The 24,278-nt window shown below is 49.1% G+C and overlaps 1 protein-coding gene across 3 annotated transcripts; it reads left to right on the forward strand.

The window, feature by feature from the left end:
- Window positions 1–1,516: 1,516 nt before the first annotated feature.
- On the forward strand, window positions 1,517–22,327 carry ZFYVE27 (zinc finger FYVE-type containing 27). 3 transcript variants are annotated; one of them, XM_055299870.1, is made up of 12 exons: window positions 1,517–1,703; window positions 3,094–3,291; window positions 6,697–6,767; window positions 8,508–8,694; window positions 11,583–11,678; window positions 12,433–12,545; window positions 13,272–13,411; window positions 13,912–13,983; window positions 15,534–15,678; window positions 19,243–19,289; window positions 19,590–19,671; window positions 20,702–22,327. In XM_055299870.1, the coding sequence occupies exons 2-12, from the start codon at window positions 3,095–3,097 to the stop codon at window positions 20,764–20,766; spliced, it is 1,215 nt and encodes a 404-aa protein (XP_055155845.1). In that variant the 5' UTR covers window positions 1,517–1,703; window position 3,094; the 3' UTR covers window positions 20,767–22,327. The 3 variants fall into 3 exon arrangements, with proteins under 3 accessions (XP_055155845.1, XP_055155847.1, XP_055155846.1); XM_055299872.1 differs by lacking the exon at window positions 1,517–1,703 and adding an exon at window positions 1,776–1,936; XM_055299871.1 differs by lacking the exon at window positions 1,517–1,703 and adding an exon at window positions 2,049–2,579.
- Window positions 22,328–24,278: the final 1,951 nt, after the last annotated feature.

The raw sequence follows: 24,278 nt of genomic DNA on the forward strand, positions 1-24,278 counted from the left end.
AGGAATGGTATATACAAATAGTCTCCAGAACACCTTGGTCTTTGGTTCCTGCTGACCTCCTTTTTGCCTGCACTCCCCCTGTAGGTGATCTCCTCCAGGGCCATTTTGTTTTTTCAATAAAGTATTAGAGTTTTAGGTTTACAAAAAAAATTGCCAAGAAATACAGAGTTCCCACATCCTGGCACCACCTGCCCTTGCACACAGTTTGCTTATCAACCTCTTCAACGGTATACTTGCCACACTGACATTCTTTTCTCTTCCCACTCCTATTTTCCAGCTTCTTCTACTCAGCATTCCCCACTAGTATTTCTCCAAGGTCCAACCATGTGGGCCATACACTTACCACTGCAAAACGTCAAGTTATTAGTTATCCACTTTTACTATTTTGTTTCCTTTTTTAAAAAAGATTTTTACTTATTTATCCATGAGTGACACACAGAGAGAGGCAGAGACATAGGCAGAGGGAGAAGCAGGCTCCCTGAATGGATCCTGATGTGGGACTCCATCCGGGGGCCCTGGGACCATCCTCTGAGCAGAAGGCAACTGCTGAGCCACCCAAGCATCCCACTGCTATTTTATATTCTCTTTCAGTCTCTTTCACTTAGCAGTGGCACTAGGACTTGAGACAAAGTATGAAGACTCAGAATGCTGGAGAAGGGAAAGAACTGAGCAAACTTCATTATACAAAATTCAAAGTTAGACCCCCAAAAGCAAAAAATTCTAGCTGACCAGTGTCTAATTATCAGGAGAAGCCATTGTTCATTGATATTGGTCGTGGCTGTTCCTTTTTGGTCTTTAGAGCCTTCTTGTATCCTCGTGTCCCCTCCTTGTATCTCCCTCTCTCGCACCCCCCCCCAAATGTCTAGTTCTTGAATAATATCTCTCAACTGCAGATCTGCTGGAGGAGAGCACCAATTATACTACCGGACACAGCCACTGGCCCACCCAGTGAGGAATTGCAAAGAAACTAAAATTCATCTTTGGAGTAAGTTATTGATTTACAACTACTTGTGAAATTTCAGGTGGTTAAGATATTAAAGAAAAAAAACCATCTTTCTATACTTCTCCTAGACTCATCCAAAGGAGGAAAGGCAGAACGCGGCAGACAAGCCTGGCCCAGCCACAAAGCCAGGTCCATTCCCCTGAGAAGGAGGATTTCTGCTGCTTAGTGGTGCGCGTGCGGATTCGGCTCTGTCTGCCCGGCAGCTGTTTGGAGGGGGGAGAACTTCCAGCTGGGGCACAGAAGGGCTACAGACATCGGACTCCTGCTTGGACCAACGGGTTGCATTTGGACCAAGGCGGCGAGACGAACAGTCGTAAAGCTCGTGCTCCCGGGGCTGCGCAGCGTCTCCGCGAACCGCGGCCACCCGGGACCCATCGAATCCGGGCGGGGCGGAGCGAGGAAAGACGCACAGGCGCAGTGCGGCCGGAGGCGCTCACCTGTGCCGGGTGGGCGGGGCTAAGCGCGGGCGCGGGAGGCGGGGCGGGCGTGGTGACGTCATGAGCACGCCGCCGCAGAGCAACTGGCGTCCCGGAAGCGTTGGCGGCGGCGGAGGCGCTTGGATTTGCGGCTTCGGAGAGGCCCCTGGAAGCGGCGCGTCCTCGGGGTGGGGCGGGCCTGAGGCAACGCTCCCGGGCCTGGTGGCCCTTCAGTGCTCCCTGGCCGTCCCCGCCCCTCCCCCGCCCACCCAGCGACCGCGTAGGTGAGGTGCTACCCCTCCTTACCTCCAGGCCTCCGCCAGCTGTGCGGACTTGGGCGCCGGGACGCCGCGGGGGTCACCACCTGCTGGCCCAGCCGCTTGGGGCGTGGCCTTCCGTGCGGGCGGCGGGCCCCGGACGGGCTCGGTGGGCTGCGGAGGGGACGGTCTGGGCCTCTGCCGGCGCTGCCCAGCCCCGCTCCCTCTCGGGGTCCTTTTAGTCCGAGCTCCGCCTGCGGGTATTTCGGGCTCCCAGTGGCCACTTGGTCACATCCCCACCCCCAGCCCCCGTCAGGGCGCCGTCCATTGCGAGGGACTGGCCTAGTGTGCTGTGCGCCAAGGTTCCCCGCGTGCCGCCCCCTCCTTTTCTTTTTTAGAGTTTGGAGTAGGACTTTGAAATTAGGGGAGAGGGTGAGGGTGCCCCCCCTCGGAGACGGAGATTGGAACCGGGCTTTATGGAAGGAAGTGACTGCCCCGTGGGCTTGAAGGAAAAAGGGAGATAATGAGCAGGAACGGTCCGGGAAGTGGTTGAGAGTAGAAAGGAGAAAGAAGCCGCAGATGTGGCGGGCCAGGAGGAAGCTTGGGAGCCCTAGAGGATGGACAGTGCGTTCGCCCATTTAGTGAGCATTCGTTAACCGTCCACTGTGTGCAGAAGCACGTAAATGGAAGACGTGGTTTTTGACCTGTCAAGAAGCGCAGACCGGCAAGAAAGCAGGGAGTTTTAGTTTGGTGTGATAAATGCTATTAGGGCAAGTACCTGATCCATTGGGATTATTAGAGATGGTCTCCCATTCCAGACTGGGGGCCTTGGCAAAAAAAATCTCTCAGATCAAGGGAGCAGTGTTTCAGCCCATACCCGAAGGATGAGTAGGAGTTAACCAGGTAAAGAGTGGGTGAAAAATATACCAGGTCATCATTTCTTTTTAGGCATCATGCTGCCTCTTCCCAGCAACCATGTGTGCTTGGTCTTTATGGTTTTTACTCTTGATGGATCTGTGGGGAAAAGAACATTAGATGAAGAGTCATATGAGAAGGATTTTATTTTATTTTTTAAAAGATTTTTATTTTATTTTATTTTTATTCATGAGAGATAGAGAGAGGCAGGGACGTAGGCAGAGGGAGAAGCAGGCTCCATCCCAGGACCCTTGGGATTACAACCTGAGCCAAAGGCAGACTCTCACCAGTGAGCCGCTCAGGGGCCCCGAAGAGCAGGATTTTATATCTGGGCAATTCACTATTCCCTGCTGAATGTGTTTCCTCTCTGTGAAATGGGTATTCCATCTGTAACCCTTCCTACCTCTCAGGTTTATTATAGGCATCACGTAAAATAACGTAAGTAGAAGTGTTTTGGGGATTGTAAGGGCAATGCAAATGTCGGGAATTATTATGGTTGCAGGATGCAGACGTCAGAGCGTGAGGGGAGTGGGCCAGAGGTGAGCCCCAGCGTGATCCCTGAGGCTCCCCTGGAATCTCCACCTGCCCCTACCAAGTCCCCGGCATTTGATCTTTTCAACTTGGTTCTATCCTACAAGAGGCTGGAGATCTACCTGGAACCCCTGAAGGATGCAGGTGACGGTGTTCGGTACTTGCTCAGGTAACAGACTTTGTAGAGTTGCTCTGATCGTCTTGGCCTTCTGCTTTCCTGCTCCATAGTTGTGCTGGTCGTTTAGGTGGTTGCTGGGCTGTCCGTTCTGCCCTAGTGAGGAGTGGTTCTGGGAGGTCTTTTGCTTCCCTGGGCTTATTCTGGGCCTGCCCCAGGAGAGGCAGGCCCTGGGAACCATGTGGTCTTTCTGCAGTTTATTTTCTGGGCTTTAGTAAACTCATTCCTTAAGACTGCTAACTAGCTCTGAACATTGGGCTTTCTAAATCTTGAAGGAGATTTTTTTTCCTCTTTTCTCTCAATATTAGCATAAATAATGTTAAAATTAGGATGTAATTTTGAACATCAGTTAAATAAAAATACCTGTGAATAAGGAGGTACCCTTTTCACCAATCTTTTAGGATTATGGAGCTCAAAATTTTTTGTTCTTATTTTGCTTTGAGTTTTCTTATTTTTGCTTTGTTCTTGATTTGCTTTGATGAAATCAAATAATTTATAAAAGAAATCTCTAGTTTCTTTTTTACCTTTTCTGCTCACTGTATTTATCTTAAAGACTTTTAATTACAGATATATGCCATTCCACTCCCTAAATACTGCAGTTTATTTCTAAATAACAAAGGCATCCTTTTTAATGAGAAAAAGCAACATCACATCTAACAAATTTAACAGTAATTCCTTTATGTCATCTTATACCCAGTTCACATTCAGATTTCCTCAGTTGTCCCAAGAATGCTCTGTTTTGGCCGAATCAGAGTCCAAACCAGGACCACATTCTTATGTGGTTATTATGTCCTCTAAGTCTTTTTCAATCTAAAATGGTTTCTTTTTTATGGTACTGACTTGCTGGAGACTGAGCTGATGGTCCTGGAGGATTTCCTAGTTAGATTTGTCTGGTTGCTTCCTCATGATGCAAAATGGAATTTAGATTTAAAGATTGGATCATATTCAAGTGAAACCCCTTCCCCCACAAAGGTCATATGTTCCTAATATTGGGAGCCACATAAAACTTGGTTGTCCTATAGAGCAGACATTCATAGCCCAGAGACTGTGAGGGGGGGCTTTAGAGATCACTGAACCTCCTGAAACTACATGTAACACTTTGTAAGTGCACGCATGTGTATTTCTAAGGGAGAAGCTTCTGGTTTTCATCAGGTTCTTTTAAAGCTCTCTAATCCTCTGAGAGTGGTAGGAGGCAAGATGAGTGGAGTTGGGTTAACCTCTAAGAATGCTATTGAATATTCATTCTTAACTCAGTTTGGAAAGTGGGAGATTTATTTTTAACACTCTGAACAAGGCCTTAGGTTTTCCTTGTTCACCCCAGAACCCCTTTAATTTCTGACATTAGTCCTAGCGATGAGCTAGTTTGTATTCCAGAACAGTGTTCTCTACCATTAGATCACTGAACCCTTGGCACAAGGGATAGGGGAGAGGGTATGAGGGGTTTGTTTTATGATCCCACCATGACGATCCAGCTGAAATTAATTTTTGTCTTCCGTAGTGGAGGGAATGGGTCTTGGGGTTTTCTGTCTTGCACATATACAGGCGTGTGTGCGTGCCTATGTGTGTTTTATTCTTTTTGTGGCAAAGCACAAAAATTAAATATATCCTATCGCCCTTCTCCTTTTCCACCGCTGGTCTTTTAGTGCTTCTTGGCACTCATGTGTTAGGGTTTTCCCATTTTATGAAACTAGAAATCTGAGGATGTGGTGGGACTTATTAAAGCCTTTGTCCTAGGAATTCCCCCAGAGCTTGTGGTTTTTTGCTAATGTGCACTGGTCTGTGAGAATGGCTGTCAGATTAGTTTGTGCTCTTGATTGTTCTTTTCGTAGCAAAGAGGATTTGACGTTCAAGAGGGACCTAATCTTGAGCTTTGTCTGTCAGGTCTGAAGCCTAGAGCTGCATTAGATTTTTAAAAGACTCCTCTCTTCTGGGACCAGCTACACTAGTAGGTGGATCGGTAAGGACATAAGAAAGCATGGGAGAGGCTTTACAGTGAAGGTGACTTCAGTGGTTGTATGATGTTTTTATTTCTGAAATGGGATTGGCCTTAGACCATTATTTGCTCTTCATGCTGGTAGCTGCCACTAGCTGGTTCTGAGGCCTCATTAGGGAGGCACAGTGGAGGATGCTGGGTTGCAGAGAAAGGCAGATGGAGGTCATTTCATTCCCTTACTCATAACTGTTATTAACAAATAAAAGCAGGGGTGCTTGGATGACTGAGTTGGGGTGTCTGACTCTTGATTTCATCTCAGGTTATAGTCTCAGGGTTTTGAGATCAAGACCTGTATCAGGCTCCACAGTCAGTGGGGAGTCTGTCTGAGATTCTCTTTCTCCTTCTCCCCCTCCACCCCCAACCAATAAATAAAAAAAATAAAAGCAGCACATAAATTAGTGAACTTCATTCAGCAACTGATACACATCAATCACAGCAAAAGAAAATACATTGAAGTTCTGAATACACTACTTGCCAGCAACTTACCTGTTTATTTTTCTCTTTGACTCTCTCCTCTGTTGGCTGACCTTAGAATTGCTACACTGCTGTTTAGAATATTGGTGTCAGTGGCTTCATTGTTACCTCTGTGCTCCTTTTCCCTTTTAATTATCCTTTATCAGGGATGAAGCCAGCAGATTTGCTTGTCCTCAGAGAATTTGCTTGTCCTCAGCAACCTGAGTCTGGTCTTCTTTCTTTCCTCTTTGAGGCTTCTGCACTGCTTTTTGGTGGTGTTGGTCGGGGCTGAGTCTGCATGTGCTTCCAGCTGTTGCAGTTCACCTAGGGCATGTCTACTGGAAGAATGCTATACCCCAGTTTCAACTTCTTTTTTGATATATTAAAACAAAATCTTTATTATTGTCTTCCCCTTTTGGATTAACATATATTAAAATTTCAGAAAGAAGAGAAAGTCACAAATGTGGTCACAGAAATCCTTCACATTTTGTTCTCTTAATTTCTGAATATTAGATGGCTCTTGCACAGTGAATGTATGTTCCTGTGAAATTGTAAAAAAGAATAAGGGAAAATTTTAAAGAAGAAAGTTCATCATTGTCACCTCTTAAAGAGACCAGAACGTTACGAAACACAGGTTAAAGTGTTGACTGGGTTTCTTAACAGATACTTTATATAATCTTCTCTTCTGGGAGAAAGTTCCATAGGTCTTCTGGTTCTGAGAGGATACCTTTTCTTATCCTGGGGCCTAATGTGTGACCTCAGCTCCTCTCCTGGTTGCCTGTCCATGTGAGAGGCCTACTTTTCATTTCTCCTTGACACTCTGAGCTCTGAGCCCCCTCCTCTTGCTCCTGGTTTTGATGACCCGCCCGTGATGGCTGCCCCTCCCTTTCCCTCTGCCCTGCCAAACTGGAGGAGTGGCCATTTTCAGTGACCAGGACTTTCTTGTGTTGTAGGTGGCAGACGCCTTTGTGTTCCTTGCTGACCTGCATGGGCCTCAATGTCTTGTTCCTCACTTTGAATGAGGGTAAGAACTGATTCCAGGGGGGTTTTGTGAATGAATGTGGGAAGGAATTCTAAGAATTGGCCGCTTGTGTTGCCATGGAGTTGGCCTCCCTCCGTGTCTGCTCCATGTCAAAAAACCGGCTTGAGAGAGACATACTCTGAGCTAGAATCATGGCTAGGTTGTTGGGGTGACTTTGGCCAGGGTTTTTTTAACCTGTTTTTTAAGGCCTAATTTTCCTCATCTCTAAGGGGAGGATAATAATAGTGCTGTCCTCAGAGGGTAGTTGTGAGGAACGAGGTAGCCTGTGTATAACATTTAGCACGGTGCCTGACACAGTAAGCCACCAATGTATTGTAGCTATTGTTTCCTTCTTGACTGAATGCTCGTGCTGTGACCTTTTCCAATTTTTTTTTTTAATTTTAAGACTTTATTTATTTATTTATGAGAGACACCGAGAGAGAGGCAGAGACACGGGCAGAGGGAGAAGCAGGCTCCATGTGGGGAGCCTGATGCGGGACTAGATCCCCAGATCCTGGGATCACGCCCTGAGCTGAAGGCAGATGCTCAACCACTGAGCCTCCCAGGCGTCCTAGCCTTTTCCTATTTTGATTTCCAAGCTGATTGTTGGGGTCATTGAGGGCATGACATGGGGTGAGGGTGCCAGGAAGGTGAATGGTTAAGAGATTTCTGCCACATTTTATTGATTTCCTCTGGCTCGGCAGGTGAGCCTGGAGGGGGCTGCCGGGCAGTCACCAGCTCTGAGGGGTCTGTAGCCTTTGAGGTAGATGTGTGGACACGTGGGTGGCTCTTGAGATCTTGGGTAGTAAGGTCTTCTGGGGACCTCTTGTGACAAGGTATACCAGGACCCAGCGCTTTTCCTGTTTGGAACTGACAGATGGCTGCAGAAAAAGCCATCTTTTTCTGAAAAAGCCCCCCCTTAGTGGGGGGGGGGCGGTATGTGAAAGGCCTGGGACAGAATGTTCTGAGGAGCTGAGTTCTTCATTCATGTATTCATTCTTCTATCAGACTTATATTTCTCAAGTGTCTCCTTTGTTTCCTATGGAGATACGGATTCAGTGGATTGAAAATAAGCCCTGTTTTCACATAAGACCTCATTTTGTTTCTTAGTAGGACCCTTTGTCTCATCCAAACTCAGATATCCTTCTCAAGCTGTTAAGATTTTTCTGTAATCCTGTGACCGATATTTAACCAGCATTTGCTGTCCCCAGTGCTCTGCTAGCTTGCTTTGGGGGTACCATGCTAAATGGAAGAAAGTCCTTTGGATTTTCTCTCAGCCTCTCCATTTCTCAGTCTACAGTGGTCTGGTCTGTGGTGTTCTAAAAGCTCCCGTGGCCCAGAGGTCAGAATGTCAGTCGTGGGCAGTTCCCAGCAGTCAGACTCCAAGCATGAGCCACCTGCTAGGTGCTAGCATAGGTTTGTTAGTATTTTTTAAAAAAAATGGACCTGGAACTATAGCAGTGACCAAATGGATGAAGTCCCGGCCCTTAAGAGCCTCTTTTATTTGTGGAGGAGACAACAACTATGCCTGTAATCAGTCATGTGGTGATAAATCCTCTGAGGAAAAATAAAGCTGAGTTAAAGGAGAGTGAGCAGGGGTGACACTGTTTCATCTGAGGTGATCAGGGAAGGCATTTTGGACAGAGCCCTGGAGGAGGTGAGGGAGTGAGCATGTGGGCATCTGGTAGGCAGAGGCTCCTGGTCTTGCTCCTCATTTACCTGCAGTGTTATTGATTCCCATAGGTGCATGGTACTCGGTGGGTGCCCTGATGATTTCAGTGCCTGCCCTCCTGGGCTACCTTCAGGAGGTCTGCCGGGCACGGCTGCCTGAGTCTGACCTGATGCGGAGGAAGTATCACAGTGTGAGGCAGGAGGACCTCCAGAAAGTTCGCCTGTCTCGCCCTGAGGCTGTGGCTGAGGTGAAGAGCTTGTGAGTATGGAAGGGGCCGGGGAGGTGGGAGAGATGGTCACAGGAACGGGAGCCACCACACTGACTGCTTAGTGTCAGGCGTCATGTCAGGGAAACCACAGATGTTCTTTTCTTTCATCTTTTTAACAGCGCTGGGAGATAGCTGCTATTATTATTATTTTTTAAAGATTTTATTTTTTTATTCATAACAGACACACAGAGAGGCAGAGAGACACAGGCAGAGGGAGAAGCATGCTCCATGTGGGGAGCCCGACATGGGACTCGATCCCGGGTCTCCAGGATCACACCCTGGGCCAAAGGCAGGCACCAAACCGCTGAGCCACCCGGGCTGTCCAGATAGCTGCTATTATTCTCCATTTATGGATGAGGAAAAAGGCTTACATGGCGAAAAGGTGACCCGGCTGGGATGAGAATCCAGATCTAGCTGATTTCACAACTTGTGTTCTTTCCACTAAAGAGACAGTTTAGGGTCTTGACTAAGTACGTGCATGCATAAGTCATGGCAAATCCCACACTTGCTGGTTGACATTGGGTGGGTTGCTCAGCCTCTCTGTGACTCAGGTTCCTCACCTGTTAAATGGGATACTAGTAGACTTACCTCCTGGGTGGTTGTGAAGATTGAATGAGTGGTACCCAGGAAGTGTTCGGTGAATGTCACTCACTGTCCCTACACTATTGAGAAGCTTCCTTAGTGTGATAGAGCTGGTACTTCTGAAGAAGCATGTTAAGACCGTTGATAACCATAACCATGGCATCTGCAAAGCTTCAAAAAAAGTTACAAACGGAGGCCTGCGTCAGCTGTCTGGAGTGGGGTCTGGGTATCTATGGTTTTTAATCCCTTCCCCCCTTCCCCTTTTTTAAATGACTTTAAACTCAAATGGGAATTAGAATAATACAAAGAACTGCCACAGGCCCTTTACCCAGTTAGAACAGTTATTAACATTTTGCCACATTGGCTTCATCTTGCACTTTGTTCTTTTTCTTCTTGAACTGTTTGAAAGTAATTTGTAAATATCATGCCTGTTTACCCCAAATGCTTCTTTCCTAAGAGCAAGGACATTCTCTTATATATCCATAAGCGTGGAAATTTTACATAGCTAGCATTCGCATTAGTGCATTTAATATATAGTTCATAATCAGATTTTACTAGTGGTATTAATAAGGGCTTTTATATAAATTTCTTCTGATCCAGAATTGAGTCCTGAGTCATACGTTACATTTTGTTTTTATATCTTCTTAGACTCCTGTAACCTGGAATAGTTCTTTAGTCTTTGTTTCTCATGACTTTGACATTTTTAAAGAGAACGAGCTTATTATTTTGTATAATTTCCCTCAATTTGAGGGTGTTTGCCTCCTTATGAGTAGACTGAGGTGATTCATTTTTGCAGGAATGTGACAATGTTTGTGTTGTTGTCAGTACAGCCTGTACTGACAGCCTGTCTCCGTAGGGGAGATTTTTTTAAAAGATTTATTCATCATGAAAGACAGAGAGAGAGGCAGAGACACAGGCAGAGGGAGAAGCAGGCTCTCCGCAGGGAGCCAGATGCGGGACTTGATCCCAGATCCCGGGATCACGCCCTGAGCCAAAGGCAGATGCTCAACCTCTGAGCCACCCAGGCGTCCCCTTAGGGGAGAGTCTAACTTTGATCATTTGGTTAAGGTTTCTCTACTATAAAATGACCATTGCTGGCTCTTGTCTTTATTAATTTAGTACTGTAACAGTTGCAAAGGTGATTTTTGAGTTGTCATTGTTAGCTAGCATTCTGCTCTAGGAAAGAGCTCTTCCATCTTATCAGTATGAACTGAAAATTCTTAATTTCATTTAATGAATTGTAATCCATTACTGTCATTATATTGATCTCATTTTTTTAAAAAAGATTTTATTTATTTATTCATGAGACACAGAGACAGAGACACAGGCAGAGGGAGAAGCTGGCTCCATGCAGGGAGCCTGACGTGGGACTCGATCCCGGGTCTCCAGGATCAGGCCCTGGGCTGAAGGCAGTGCTACACTCTTGAGCCACCCAAGCTGCCTGATCTCAAATTGTCCTAAGTTGGGCAGTAGGAGCTCTTTTGAACTGGCTCCTGCGTTCTTTTGGTGTGTCCCCATGTTTTTAAAAAAGATTTATTTATTTATTACAGAGAAAGATGTGCAAGTGCATGCATATGGAGGTGGGAGGGTCGGGGTGGAGGGGCAGAGGGAGAAAGAGAGAATCTCAAGCAGACTCCCCACTGAGCTTGAAACCTGTGTGGGGGCTTGATCCCATGACCCTGAGATCATGACCTGAGCTAGACTCAAGAGTTGGATGCTCAACTGACTGAGCCCCCTAGGCGTCCATATTCCATCATTTATGAATGCATATGATACTCAGATTCGTCTTATACTTGGCACTGCCCCAGCTCTGGAATCAGCCATTTCTCCACGAAGCCCTTATAAACCGAGAGCTGGGTGCAGCATGCATTTATTGCTTCTGAGGATGCATTCATATAAAAAAAAAAGAACTCTCCAAGTGAGGCTGCCTCACACCTCAGGTGGAGACCCAGTGACCTTTATCCTGCCATTTATCCTACAACTGCAATGTGTCTGTGAGGTGGGTACCTTGCCCTCATTTTACCTCAACCCTGGGAAAGTTAAGCAGACATCCCGATAGCAACAACTAGGAAGAGATCCAAGCAGGAACATTTGTACTGTTTGCATCTCTGTAGGGGTCCAAAAAGAGGACTGAAACGTATGTATGCAGTTTCTCCTGAGCTCTCTGGCTCCTCCCATGGGTTCACAGGGACCAGCTGCTTCTGGCTAGCTGTGCCTGTGAAGTCCTGGGTTCTGTGGCACCGAGCTGTGGTAGGCCCTTGGGCGGGCGGCTCATGGAAGCCCCCTGTGCCCACAGCCTGATCCAGCTGGAGGCCCTCCTGAGCCGCCTCTGCCGCACCTGTGAAGCTGCCTACCGCGTGCTGCACTGGGAGAACCCCACCGCATCCTCACAGTGAGTGGCCCCCGTTCTCCCCACTGCTGCTCTGTGGGGATTTGCCACAGCAGCCTCTGCTCCCCTAGCTCAGGGGAGGAGAACCTCTGAGGCTCTTGGGTGCAGACCTGCACATGAACTTGTGGGCTGGGATGTACTGCTTTTAGCTGTGGTGAAAAAAAAAATTTTTTTAAGATTTGATTTATTTATTCATGAGAGACAGAGAGAGAGAGAGAGAGAGAGAGAGAGAGAGGCAGAGACACAGGCAGAGGGAGAAGCAGGCCCCACGCAGGGAGCCCAGTGCGGGACTCGATCCCAGGACTCCAGGATCAGGCCCTGGTATGAAGGCAGGCGCTTAACTGCTGAACCACCCAGGAATTCCCGGAAAAAAAAAAAAATATATATATATATATATTTTTAAGATTTTATTTATTCATAGAGACGCAGAGAGAGAGAGAGAGAGAGGCAGAGACACAGGCAGAGGGAGAAGCAGGCATCATGCAGAGAGCCTGACGTGGGACTCGATCCAGGATCTCCAGGATCAGGCCCTGGGCTGCAGGTGGCACTAAACCGCTGCGCCACCGGGGCTGCCCCTGAAAATATTTTAATAATAGAAACAGAACTCACCATGTAATCTTTCACCCTCTTGTTTGATTAGCAGATGTCGTGTTTATTAAGTGTGCCGATTGCCCGATTGCCGTGTGTCTGTGTTCCACAGTGATTTCCTTCTGATCTTACGAATTTCTCATACTTTGGTTCCTCTCTGTCGATGCAGGTTCTATGGGGTTCTTCTGGGCACGGTTTGCATGCTGTATCTGCTGCCCCTGTGCTGGGTCCTTGCCCTTTTAAACAGCACACTTTTTCTGGGAAATGTGGAGTTCTTCCGAGGTAAGCCCTGGACGCTAGACAGAAAGAGATGGGGCCCAGACTCCTGGCTATGGTGGGCTCACCTTTGTATGTGTCTCTACTGCTAATAATCTGTTCGCTGTGCCTTCCACAAGGGGGCAGCACCACACGAGGGTACTTCCTGGGAGGGCTCCTGTATCTCTAAGGTGTGAGGTGGGATACAGGAGAGACTGCTACGGTAGGGATCTCCCTTCCCAAGGCAGGTGAATCCCTGCTCACATGATGTGATGGTTTCTGGGAGATGAGAGGGTGGTTTTCCCAGTGCTCCCACCTGCCTCCTGGGGTGTAGCCACCTGGAGTAGCTGCCACTTCTTGTGCGATCCCAGAGTTCTTGTCTGCTATCTAGCTTCTAAAGCAGCACGGCAATCTGGGGAGGCCTGAGCCATAGAAACCTGGGCTTGTACTATGTTTGGGTGATGGCTGTATTTGTTTTGCTTCCTGTAGTTGGGTAATTGGTTACAGAAACCCTAATTTATCTCGCACTTACTACATTTAATCTCTCTAGAACAATCACATAGGGTGGGTGGTAGTCTTTCTGTTTTATTTATGGGGCTTAGGTTAGGTGACTTGTTCAGTTAGGAGGGTGACTTTCCTGCAGCAGAGTGGGCTGCTGGTGGAGGAAGCCAGCCACCTGGAGAAGAGGATACCCCCAGAGCACCACTCATTCCATCCTGTTTCTGCCTCCCACCCTGTCCTTGCCCTGGGTAGTGGTGTCTGAATACAGGGCATGTCTGCAGCGGCGGATGAACCCCAAGCAGAAAGACAGTGTCTTTGAGAGCCCACCACTGCCAGAGGCTGGGGGAAAGTGTGCCCTGCCAGACTGCACGCCCGCACCCACGCCCACAGAGGTGAGCACCCCCTATTAGGGCTGAGCCTGCTGCAGGCAGGTCGTGGAGCCTTCTTGTTCCCAGCTTGTTCATACCACTCTTTATAGTTCCTGCTGCTTCCCTGGCCTCATCTTCTCCGGAATGTTGAATAATAAACATTTATTGATATTAACCCTATGAGGTGTAGATTGCTTCTGAGAATGAGAGGGTTCTCTTCTGCAGAGGAGAAGGCTGAGGCACCAAGTGCTTGTCCCAGTGTGATAGGGCCAGGACTCAGACCAGGCCCTGTAGTTCTAGAACCTGTGCTCTGCAGCCACTGTTGGACCATGTCTTGGGCTCATGTCGTATCCCTGTTAGGTCAGAGAGTACCCTCCTTCCCGTGACTTCTTTCTTGCTGTGTGCTGTCTCCTCTGGGGCAGGAATGAGTGTTCAAGGGAACCTGGATGCTGGCTCCCGGGAGCTAGCCTTGACCTCAGGGAGCAGGGCTACCATCCCTCTCCTGTAATAGTCTCTCTTCCCAGGACCTCACGCCCGGCAGTGTGGAGGAGGCTGAGGAGGCTGAGCCCGATGAGGAGTTTAAAGATGCTATTGAGGTGGGTAGCCCTTCCCCACCACCTTCTACTGATCATGCTGGAAAGTCAGGTGGTCCAGGAGCTGGGTGGCTTCTCACATCCCGAGTCTAGGTTTTTCAGTTCTCTTGTATCCAAATGAGAAACCGGAACTTGTGAGCTAGAGCTCACTGGGTGAAAGGATGCCTCTGAACTTCCACCCGTTCTGTGACTGACCTAGTCATCTGCCCAGGACAGGGATGGCTCTGGAAACTTCTGGGAAGTACCTGTGGTGGGAGGTGGATCATTCATCACCTAGGCTGGAGACTCTGAGCTTGGGGCCTTGGGTGTGGGGAAGGCAGCTTTAGGGGAGGTTCCTGCCCTGGGTCTCTGACTGCTGTTATGCAGAGTGAGGTCCCCCTCTTTTGGGGACAGAGAGGAGAAGCTAGAGAAAGTAGTTGTAGGCCAAGTACTAGATCAAAGAGTCTTTCTTTTTTTAAGACAGTGATTTAAACTATAGTTCATAGGAGCATTTATTTGTCATGTAAGACTTAAAAGCATTTACAAATGGAGAGATTTCAATGAAAAGTCTGGATTTTCAGTTCTTCTGAAAAATCAGAAGCCCTGGTAGCCCTGAGTCTGTAGTGGTCAGTGTAGCTGGGGAATGACTGTCCCCTTTACAAAAGTCACCGAGTCCCCAACACTGCCCCCACCCCCTTCTTGTACTCAATCACTGCATCCTGTTGTGATTGCTGTGGTCACAACTGTGCTTCCACATAGCAGGAAGTCATTCCTCTTGTCTCTATAACGTGAGACATTGAGGTGTAAGAAAAGGGGTCTTGTGCATTGCCCCTGGGCCTGTGATTTACCCTAGCCCATGTCACTCTTACCCTGGCCTCATCATGTAGGCATTTGAATTTTCGCCTGCTTAAAGATTTCTCCAAGACTTGAATATATGATTGTAGACTGTGCATCTTGGTGCTGGTAGGGAATATATGCAGCCAGGGCTTTCAGGCTCTTTTGTTCATAACCTATAGTAATGAGGCCATTTTATGTCTTGGCCTAGTTCATGCTTATGTCTAAAATATGTAAGATGTAAATGAGGCAAAAGCTTTCTGAAAATACATTATAAGGGATATTTTCTGTTCTATTTTGTTCTATTGAAATAATAAGCTACGTAATTATTTCACCCAGTTTGAGAAACAGTAGTATACAGCTTCTTTCAAGCTTATTTGATGCTGGGCTCCTTTTCTGGGGGGCTTTGTTAACATCAACCTTTGTGGCGTGTTTGGACAGAGTGGTGCTTCTGTGTTTCCTTTTGCCTGGGCTCCCCGTCCCAGCAGCATCCTCCTTCTTGCTATCTCTCTCTGTTTTCTCTCCTTCTCCCCCGCGACTTGGGAGGCAGGAGACCCACTTGGTGGTGCTGGTAAGTAGGAGCCTTGGTGAGCTGGGCAGGGGCTGGGCAGGGGGAGGGCGACGGCAACTGAGCCAGCCATCACCGTGCCTTGTGGGGTCTACTGTGCTGGGTTCTCCTGCACGTGGGTCCCACAGCGCTGCCATGAGATGGGCAGGACTGGAAGGAGATGTTCCCACAGGAGGATGACGAAGGTGCCCCGTGCCCTGCAGAGGATGAGCTGGTTCTGCAGGACAATGGGTTCCTGAGCAAGAATGAGGTGCTGCGCAGCAAGGTGTCACGGCTCACGGAGCGGCTCCGCAAACGCTACCCTACCAACAACTTTGGTACGGCTGGGGCTGAGGAACAGAGCGGCGTGGGCACTATGGGGCCAGGGTTTTGGAATTGTGGGCCCTGGGGAAGGTAGCAAACACACGGTGGGACTGCCAAGGGAGTGAGTGTGGGTTCCTTCTTGTCTGCCTGTCCTCTTTGAACATTAGCTTGTGGGAAGTTGAGGCATTCTGTTCTAGAAATGCCACTCTGAGATGTAGAGAGGTGTAATCCTGAGACAGAGCCTCAGAAGACAGTGTAGAATAATGACTGAGAACAGAATGTAGTCTGACTGCCCGATGTAAATCTCAGCCCTACTGGGTGTCCTTGAACAAATGATTTAACCTCTCTGTGCCTCAGTTTCCCTTTCTATAAAAGAGTAGTAATAGTAGTTCTTACCTCACAGGGTTCTTAGAGGTCTCTAATGAAGTGATGCTTATTAAGTGGTAGCACAGTGCTGGCTAGATCACAGTAAGTGCTTAATAAGGGGTGTTGTTAATACAAGGGGTCCTGGTCCATCCTGCAGGTGCCTAGGAGCTTTTTTTCCTACCCAGGTTGAAACTAGTTGAATGAAAAAAAAATATCTTCCTCTGGGCATGGTAGAACCCTGAGGTCCCTTCCTCCTAAGCCAAGTTCATAGACCAGCCAGTCCTTATTTTATTTGGGGGTTTGGGGAAGGTCAAGGAAGGCAGCTTTAGAGAAGGGTGCACTTGACTGTTGGCATGGTGGGAAACCTGACTCAACCCCGGAGAGCAGTTGCTGAGCCAGATAGAGTTCTCGCTGAAGAAAGCAGGTGATTTGGGGGCCACGCTGATCTTGAGGAAGAACCTTGGTTGTGCTTGCTATCAGCTGATAGGAGGATGGCATTGTCTATACTGTGTATTATGGTGGGAGTGAGTTCTAGGGTCTGCACCTGGGAGAAGCCCCTAGGGTTCATTTGAGGAATTTGACCCAGGGCATTCAGGGCACTGCCTTGCTGCCCCTGTAGCACCCAGGGCAGTTGTTTTTGAGGATTAGAGGTCCTGGACATACTGTTGCTTTCTGGTCTGAGTGCCTCCTTTCTCTGGGGCACTGTGTTCAGTGCACTTGCACATACACGGTATCATGTAGTCCCGATGGTAGATGCAATAGGGACAGGCAGTTCTTAGATGCTTAGAAGCAGCTGGGTTCCAGAAGTCCCAAGTACCACTCCACAAGAATTAGTATTCTTGCTTTATCTAGCCTGTGATTCATTTGTATGTATGAAGTTTAAGCAAAGGCCTTAGATGTTCTCATTTGCAGGTGAACAACCTTAGGTGAGAAAAGTGATTTGCCCCATGTCTTCAGCCAGTAAATGGCCGAGCTGTGACTCAAATTCACACCATCTGATCTGGCTCCTGTGTTCTTGTGTTTTTATTAACTCATCTTGCTCCCTTTGCCTTAGTATCTGAAGTCCTGGTTTTATGTCTGTCTTATTTCAGTATTTGGTTTTTGGTTCGGGTAATCCCTGCCAGGATGTGTGGAGTCCTTTCAGGTTCACATGAGGATGGCGAGGGCAGACCGTGCTGCTTTTTTCTAAGCCCCTGTTAATTCCCATTCTTTGAGACTGCTCACTGTCCTTTCCCTACAGTGTTCTCAAGCTCTTTGCTGTGGGGGCAGGTGTAGCAGCTCTGCTCCTAGGTCTGGCTCCTGCAGACCAGAGTGAGATGAGCCAGCCACCCTTGGACCACTCCATGCTGGCTGTCACTGCATGATGGGGATGCATGGGACAGTTGAGAACAGGCTGCTCAGGAGCTTCTATGTGGTCCCACTCTGGCCCCGAGGCTCTTCGACCATTACACTGGCAGGGCCCATGCAGTTGTAGGCTCCTTTCTGCTCCCATGGCATCATCACATGGTGAGTCAGGCCCTTTGCTGAGAATGAGGGCAAGTAGAGTTGGTAGATTAAGTTGTCACTTAACTGACTGAACCACCTGGGTGCCCCAAGGTGGGTTGCTTTGCTTACATTCTTAGTGTGGGGGACAAGGTGTTGGAGCAGCCTGGTTGCTGGTTTGGCATCAAGGCAGCCGCACCTGTTGTACTTTTTCCTCTCTTCTGCTGGGCCTGGAGCTGACTGGCAGCAGTGGTATTCAGTTGACACACCTTGGCCTCAGGCTTCTTGTTCTGGCGTGGGCCCTTCTTTCTTTGAACACAGAAAGTATCCTATAGTGAAGGCTGCTTAGGGGTTCTGGTGGAACAGATGAAGGGACCACATGTAGCTGTCAGTGTAGCTCTGGGCCTTTATGTGAGGGTGAGGCCTGGGGCTCTGTACCTGGTCACATAGCTGGTTCCAGAGGCCCAGCAATGCTTCCTGAAGCTGCTCATTGCTCTGGCTGGATCCCAGGAGGCCTTTGGGCCCCAGGTTGTAGACACTTAATCCAGGTGCCTTATTATCCACTCCCAAGTGTTTTCAGGACCCAGCTCCACTTCCTTCTGGGCCCACAGTCCTGGGCTGGGCTCTGTAGCCCCTTTTGGGACCCCCTTCATGCCCATTGTGGCCCCCCCGCCAGGCCTTTCTCCCCTGGCTCAGTGCCCCCTGCTTGGAGAGTTCTGCCTCAGGCCACAGTCCATGTTCCCAGGGACAGCTCTTGGAACCTTCTTTGTTCTCTTCAGGTTTTGCTTTTGTTCCTGGAGCTTGGTAAAGTCATCAGGCCCAGTGTGACCTTTCCTGTCCTCAGGCCTCAGTTTGCTTCCTTTTTTGGTTCCCTTCATTTACCCCCCTTCATGTGCCCCCTTCAGCAGACTGTGTCTTTATTGCAGTCTGCCTTTCTGTCTGTCATTTTCCTGGGGGTGCGGGTGGGTGGTGAGTGGTGAGCACAGGGGCCTCTGAAAGAATGGTTGGTTCCCCTCCCTCTCTGTCCTTCATGTCTTTTTGAAACCCCCTTGCCTCCTCCCGTGCATTTGCTAAGCTGCCCTTGACTCCTCCACCATGGTTGTGCCGTGGTTGCATGTGGTGGTTTGGGGTGGGGATGGTGGTGTTTTGTGGCCTGTCCTGTCCATCCTGCCCTCTGCTTGCAGTGCCTGTGCCCCTGCCCTGCCCTTGAAAGGGGCCTGGTTCTGAGCTCCTCTCCTAGATCTTCAGATGACAGGAAGCAGGAGTCTGGGGTTCTAGGCATTTCTGAATTCCCTGTGAGCAGACTCTTTGTCAGGAGACACTTAGGAAGGGGTTGCATTGGGCAGGTTTCATCTGAGTTCTTTGGAGCTGCCTTCTCTGAAGGATGCATGTCATCAGGTCCCTGCTGACCCCCAGGGAGCAGATTCCGCTGGGTGCTCTTCAGCTTCTGCAGGACATGCGGGTGGGGCCTGGAAGCCCTGGGAGGGTACTTCCACTAGCAGCTGCATATGGTCTGCAGACATGGATTCCCAGGGACCTTGGGAATTTTCCTTTTAGCTTGAGTCCTCTTCTGGCTCTGGATCTGGACTTTGCCCCCTTGCTCATTGCTTCTGGCCAAGATGTGGGGGCTGGGCTGGCAGCCTTAAGTGGTCCCATTTAGAGGAGCAGGAGCAGGTGAGAGTTGAGAGCCCTGGGCTCCTCAAGGCTGAGCTGCTGCCTCTGTTTGTCAGGAAACTGTACGGGCTGCTCGGCCACCTTCTCAGTGCTGAAGAAGAGGGTAAGTCTTGAGGGTGCGTTTTTGGGGACTTGGGATGAGATGCAGGGGAGGAGGGGGAGTCATTGGGCTACATCGGGCCTGGGGTCCGAGGTTTGCTTCAGTGAGCAGGGATCTGCTGTCCCTGTGCCCATGTCTTCACCGGCCTTCCCATTGGATGTCATCTTTGCCCTGTCCTGCCCCTCTTGGGCACCTCCCTGTTCCCCTGCTAGTCCCAGGTTCCTTGGGTGGGATCAGCTGATGGAAAGGAGGGAGGCTCCTGGTGTGGGGGACACATCTGATACTGACCATGGCTCTTTGCAGCGGAGCTGCAGTAACTGTGGAAACAGCTTCTGTTCTCGGTGCTGTTCCTTCAAGGTGCCCAAATCTTCCATGGGGGCCACAGGTGAGTGGGGCAGGTAGCTGGGGCTCAGGGCCTTGGGAGGGGTCGGCTGGTTGCCGCCTCCTCCAGGGGTGCTGCTGCTGCTGCTGCTGTGTGTGTGTGTGTGTGTGTGTGTGTGTGTGTGTGAAGGGAGCAGGGAGTCAGTGAGAGGGCAGGGGGACTCAGGATCCTGGCTGGCCTGTAGAAATGTCTGCTGTCCTTTAACATCTAACATTGAAGTATTTTATGCATGTAGAAGAATATATTTAATGTATCTGAATTATAAGGCATAATACTGAATACCTGTGGCTGCTTCACTGAAGGTAAAAAACAGAACATTAACGACCCCTCCGCCCAAGGCTACCCAGCACCACCCTGCCTTCCCCAAGGAAACTACTGTGCTGAATTTTATTCTTTTTCTTATTACCTTGGTAATACTTTGAAGAAAATGAAAGAAATAATTTTTTCCATAAGAGCTGTGTGTACTTACTGTAAATAAAAGATATAGAGCACCAGTCTGTGCACATAGGATAAATGCATATGCATGTTCTAAAAAATTGGGAGCATGTTTTGCATACTGCCTGTAATGTGTTATAAATTGAGGCTTTTTTTTGTTTTCTTTCTGGTCATGCAAGTAACATATGCTTATTCTAGAAGATTTGGAGATTATTGTACAGAAGAAGAAGGAAGAAAAAAGTAATCCTGTAATTTTACTACCTAGAGATAACCACTGTTAAAACATTTTGGAAAATTTTTTTCTGGTATTTTATTTAAAAAATTTTTTTAGTGATGTTTTCTCGGTGCCTAGATAATTTCTAATGCAGAGCACCTAGCAGAGGCCTGCTGTTGGTATGGTCATGGTCATTCCTAAAGTCCCCAGTCCCCATGGAAAGAGGAGTCTGAGAGCACGCTAGTGAGCTGGGTTAGTGAAGATGTGGACTGAGTGGTGGGTGGCTTTTGTGGGTTTTTGCGGGTTGGGAGGTGGTTGTACTATTGGGGGCCATGAACTGAAGAGCATGAGGAAGTGTCTCACCAAGTTCTTCCTCCTTTTCAGCCCCTGAAGCCCAGAGAGAGACTGTTTTTGTGTGTGCCTCGTGTAACCAGACCTTGAGCAAGTGAGAAGAGGGGCTGGGGTCTATAGTGGGCATCGGTCCCTGGGGCCAGCAGCAGACCTCACTCTCCTGTCCCTAGCCCCATGTGGTATATGCTGGGCAAATGTGGCCTGAATGTTAGGTAGGCTTCCCCTTCCTCTCCTTGCTGTCTCCAGCTGGGTTCTGGAGCCACTCCCTACTCCTGTGGATGGTTAGTAAATGGCAGTTCTCAAAACCCAGAGGGAAGAGGAGCCCCTGGAGGGCCTGGCACGTTTGCCCTCCTCTGCCCTGGGCTGAATTTAGTGGACTCAGAGCTGGGCAGGAAATATAAACTAGAGGGCAGTAGTGAGCTAGGCCTGGTCTCTGCATCAGGGTGTCGCTCCACACCTGACAATTCTAGGAGACCACAGATGAGAGATTGGGAGAAGAGATTCTTCCTCTGCTGGTTACTGGGCCCTGTCGCTTGGCCTCTGAGAACCTGCAGGAGGGCTTGGGCATGGTAGGACCCAACTCTGCTCTTTGAATGTCCCTTCAGGCATCAGCATCTCATTGTTTCTCCACCAGAGGGTTTGGCCAAAGCTAACAAGACCAAAAGTCCTAGAAATAGGGTTGAAGTTTCCATATTCTCCCAGAGGAGGATGTGTCTAGGAGGGCCTGTCAGAGTCCTTTAGTATTAAGTGGAGGAAAACATAGGGAGCCCGAGCAGCTCAAAGGATATCAGGCTCACCTTGAAGAAACCTTGACTTGCAGAATTTCAGCCTACATATTACCCTGGCGACAGCTCCACTGGGTTAGATGCTAGGCATTCAGATTTCCCTTATTCCTCCTGTTCAGAGCCTCCGGCACTCTTCCTCTAGCCCAAAGCTCTGTTTCCCCTCCCTGGCCGCTTGTTCCATGGAGTGTGTTACAGGCAAGCAAAGCAGAGGTCTTGAAGCCCTTGACCCTTGGGGGCCTGGGAAGTGTAGGATCTCTCCGGGCTGTGTCCTAGATTCTAGCATTGTTCCCCAGCAGGACAGTTCACTTATGGATTAAGGCCACTTGAGGACCCCATCATGTCTTTTCAATACTTTTATGTTCACTTCTGGATTCTTAGGGTATTAGTGTCTCTTCCTAAGCCTTGAGCGGGCTCAGGCACCCTTTCCCTCCCCTGGAGCTGCCCTGCCTTCTGAAATATTTATTTATTTATTGCATGGTTCCTGGGAACATGTGGCACAAGGAATGGGATGAAGAGGATGGTGAGGGGTTCTCCTGCTCTAGGATGCTTCCCTGGCGTCATGGGCTGCTGGGGACCCAGGACCCATAGGAGGGGGTTCCTGAGCAGGGATCCGATGAGGTGGGCAGGGGAGACAAGACCGTCCCAGGCCAGATTTCTTGCCAGTCTGGTTAGGGCTGGTCAGCCAGGGGCCTGCTCTAGGCCAGGGAGGTGCATGTCCTTGGGACACCAGGCAGGCCTTGGTATACTCCCTTCCTTGGCCTCCTTTGTTAAGAGATGACAGTTAAGTACCCTGTGCTTTACTTACATTGGAGAGGAACGCGAAGGATCTCTCTGTATATGGAGAATTGTCAATAAAAAGGCCTGAAGCTTCTTATGTTTTTGTCCTGGTCCTTGCACTAACCGTCTCTCTGAGGCTGGAGATCCGGACTCCCCCCTCATTGGCCAAGTTTGCAGGCTTGCGCTGTGCCTGCAGGACAGGGCTGGAGGGGGCGTGGACACTGAATCCCCGGGGTCTGGGGGGGGTGGGGCGGGGAAGCCGTGCCTGTATAGGTGGGGCTCAGCACGTGTTTTTGAGATTGACTTGAGGCTCTGTCTTGTGACCAAATTGTGAGTGGTTGGGGTTAGGACCAGGACTTGTCAAACACTAAGCAATGCAGGCTTTAGAATGGAAGGATTTTAGCTAATCGTTCTTAGAAAGCAAAAAAGGATTGGTCCCCAGGGAGGCTGAGAGCCAGCCGAAAGAGGATTGGCTGTGAGATGGGACAGATAAGTAGTTCTCTGAAAGCAGGGTTTGTGGGGTGTTTATGGGGTACCAGGCACAGTGATGAGTGTTTTGTACACATTCTTTTATTTAATCCTTATGATGGTTCTATGAGGTTGGCACTGTTCTCCCCATTTTATAAGGGAGACATTGAGGCCAAGGGAAGTGAAGTAGTGGCAATGAAAGGTTTGGCCTGGCACCCTGCAGAGTCTTCCAGATGGAGGCCTGGGGCAGTGAAGAGGGGGGTGGGGGGAGAGGCCTTGCCTCCAAGGTGAGGTTAGGTTTGCAGCCCTGTTCCGGGCGGGCTGGCCTGGCCCAACCCAACCCCCCCCCCCCCCCCATGTGCTGCTCTCACAGGCCTTGGCCTGGTCCAGGTGGGATTCCGCCTAACTCAGGAGCCTCCTGGAGTTGTGGTGGGGCCCCGCTGCCCCGAGGGGCCTCAAGGCACAGCCTGGTGGCAGTAAGAAGTAAGCACTGCTATGGCAGGCCCCATGCTTGGCCTCCTCTGCCATCGGCTGCAGTCATGCTGGAGTGAGTTGCCACAGGGCCATTGGCCCCAGGCCTCTGTGCTGCTTCCTCTGTAAAATGGGTGTGATAGTGATCTCTACATTTTAGGGCTGCTCTGGGGAGTAAATGAGATGATCCACTCTAGGCATGGAGCATGATGCCTGGCGCACAGTAAAAGTTCTACAAATGCCAACCCGTTACTGCCATCCTGGCAATCTTAAGGAAAAGATACCTGTCCTGGATGGCTTAGAACAGTGTTTTTTGTTTTGTTTTTTGTTTGTTCTTGTTTTCCTTTTTTTTTTTTAACCAGAGACTAATTTTAGATTATTATTCAGGAAAGAATCTGAGGTCAGCGTGTAGTTTGAAAAAGCCGAGACAATATTATTTTATTTTGGGAAAATGAAAACAAAGCCTAATGTTGGTGAAACAGTTTGTACCACAAGTAGACTTTGGGACATGGGATACTGGAAAACATGGGTTTTATCATTGGGTCTGGAGCCTTAAAGAAGGGAAGCCAGGGGGTCACCTCCTTGTTCCCTTCAGTGTGTGTGAGGGCCTCAGTGAGAGCAGGCCAGGGATGGATGACTTTCAAGTGCAGGTACCACCTGGAAAATGAAGCCATGGAGGGGTTTACCAGGATTGGATTGTGTCTTACAGCTGGCTGGGGTCCACAGTGTGGAGAGGACCAAATGTGAGGTGGCCTGGGGGACAGACTGTTCATAGTAGAACTGGATGCCTGGTTTAAAAGATGCCTCCAGTTTGCTCTCAGGCACCCATTAGGAGGAATAGTAGCCAGGTTTTGCTCCAGCTCTGGTGATCATTGGGGCAGACCTGGGACAGATAGCCAGCCCCCACAACCTGGCTTGAGTTGTGGGTTCTGTTGATCTTTTTGTGGTTTGGTAGGTGGGGAGCAGTCACTGCCCTGGCAGACTTTGAACTGGTCCTGGTTTCTGGGTTCTTCAGGATTTGTAGTCGTTGATCTGCTGGCCCTCGGAACTAAAGCCAAACAAAAACTCCATTTTCATGCCCTTACCTCCATGGAACCTTCGAGGCACCA

Source organism: Nyctereutes procyonoides, unplaced genomic scaffold (assembly GCF_905146905.1).
Source record: "Nyctereutes procyonoides isolate TBG_1078 unplaced genomic scaffold, NYPRO_anot_genome, whole genome shotgun sequence".
NCBI lineage: Eukaryota > Metazoa > Chordata > Mammalia > Carnivora > Canidae > Nyctereutes > Nyctereutes procyonoides.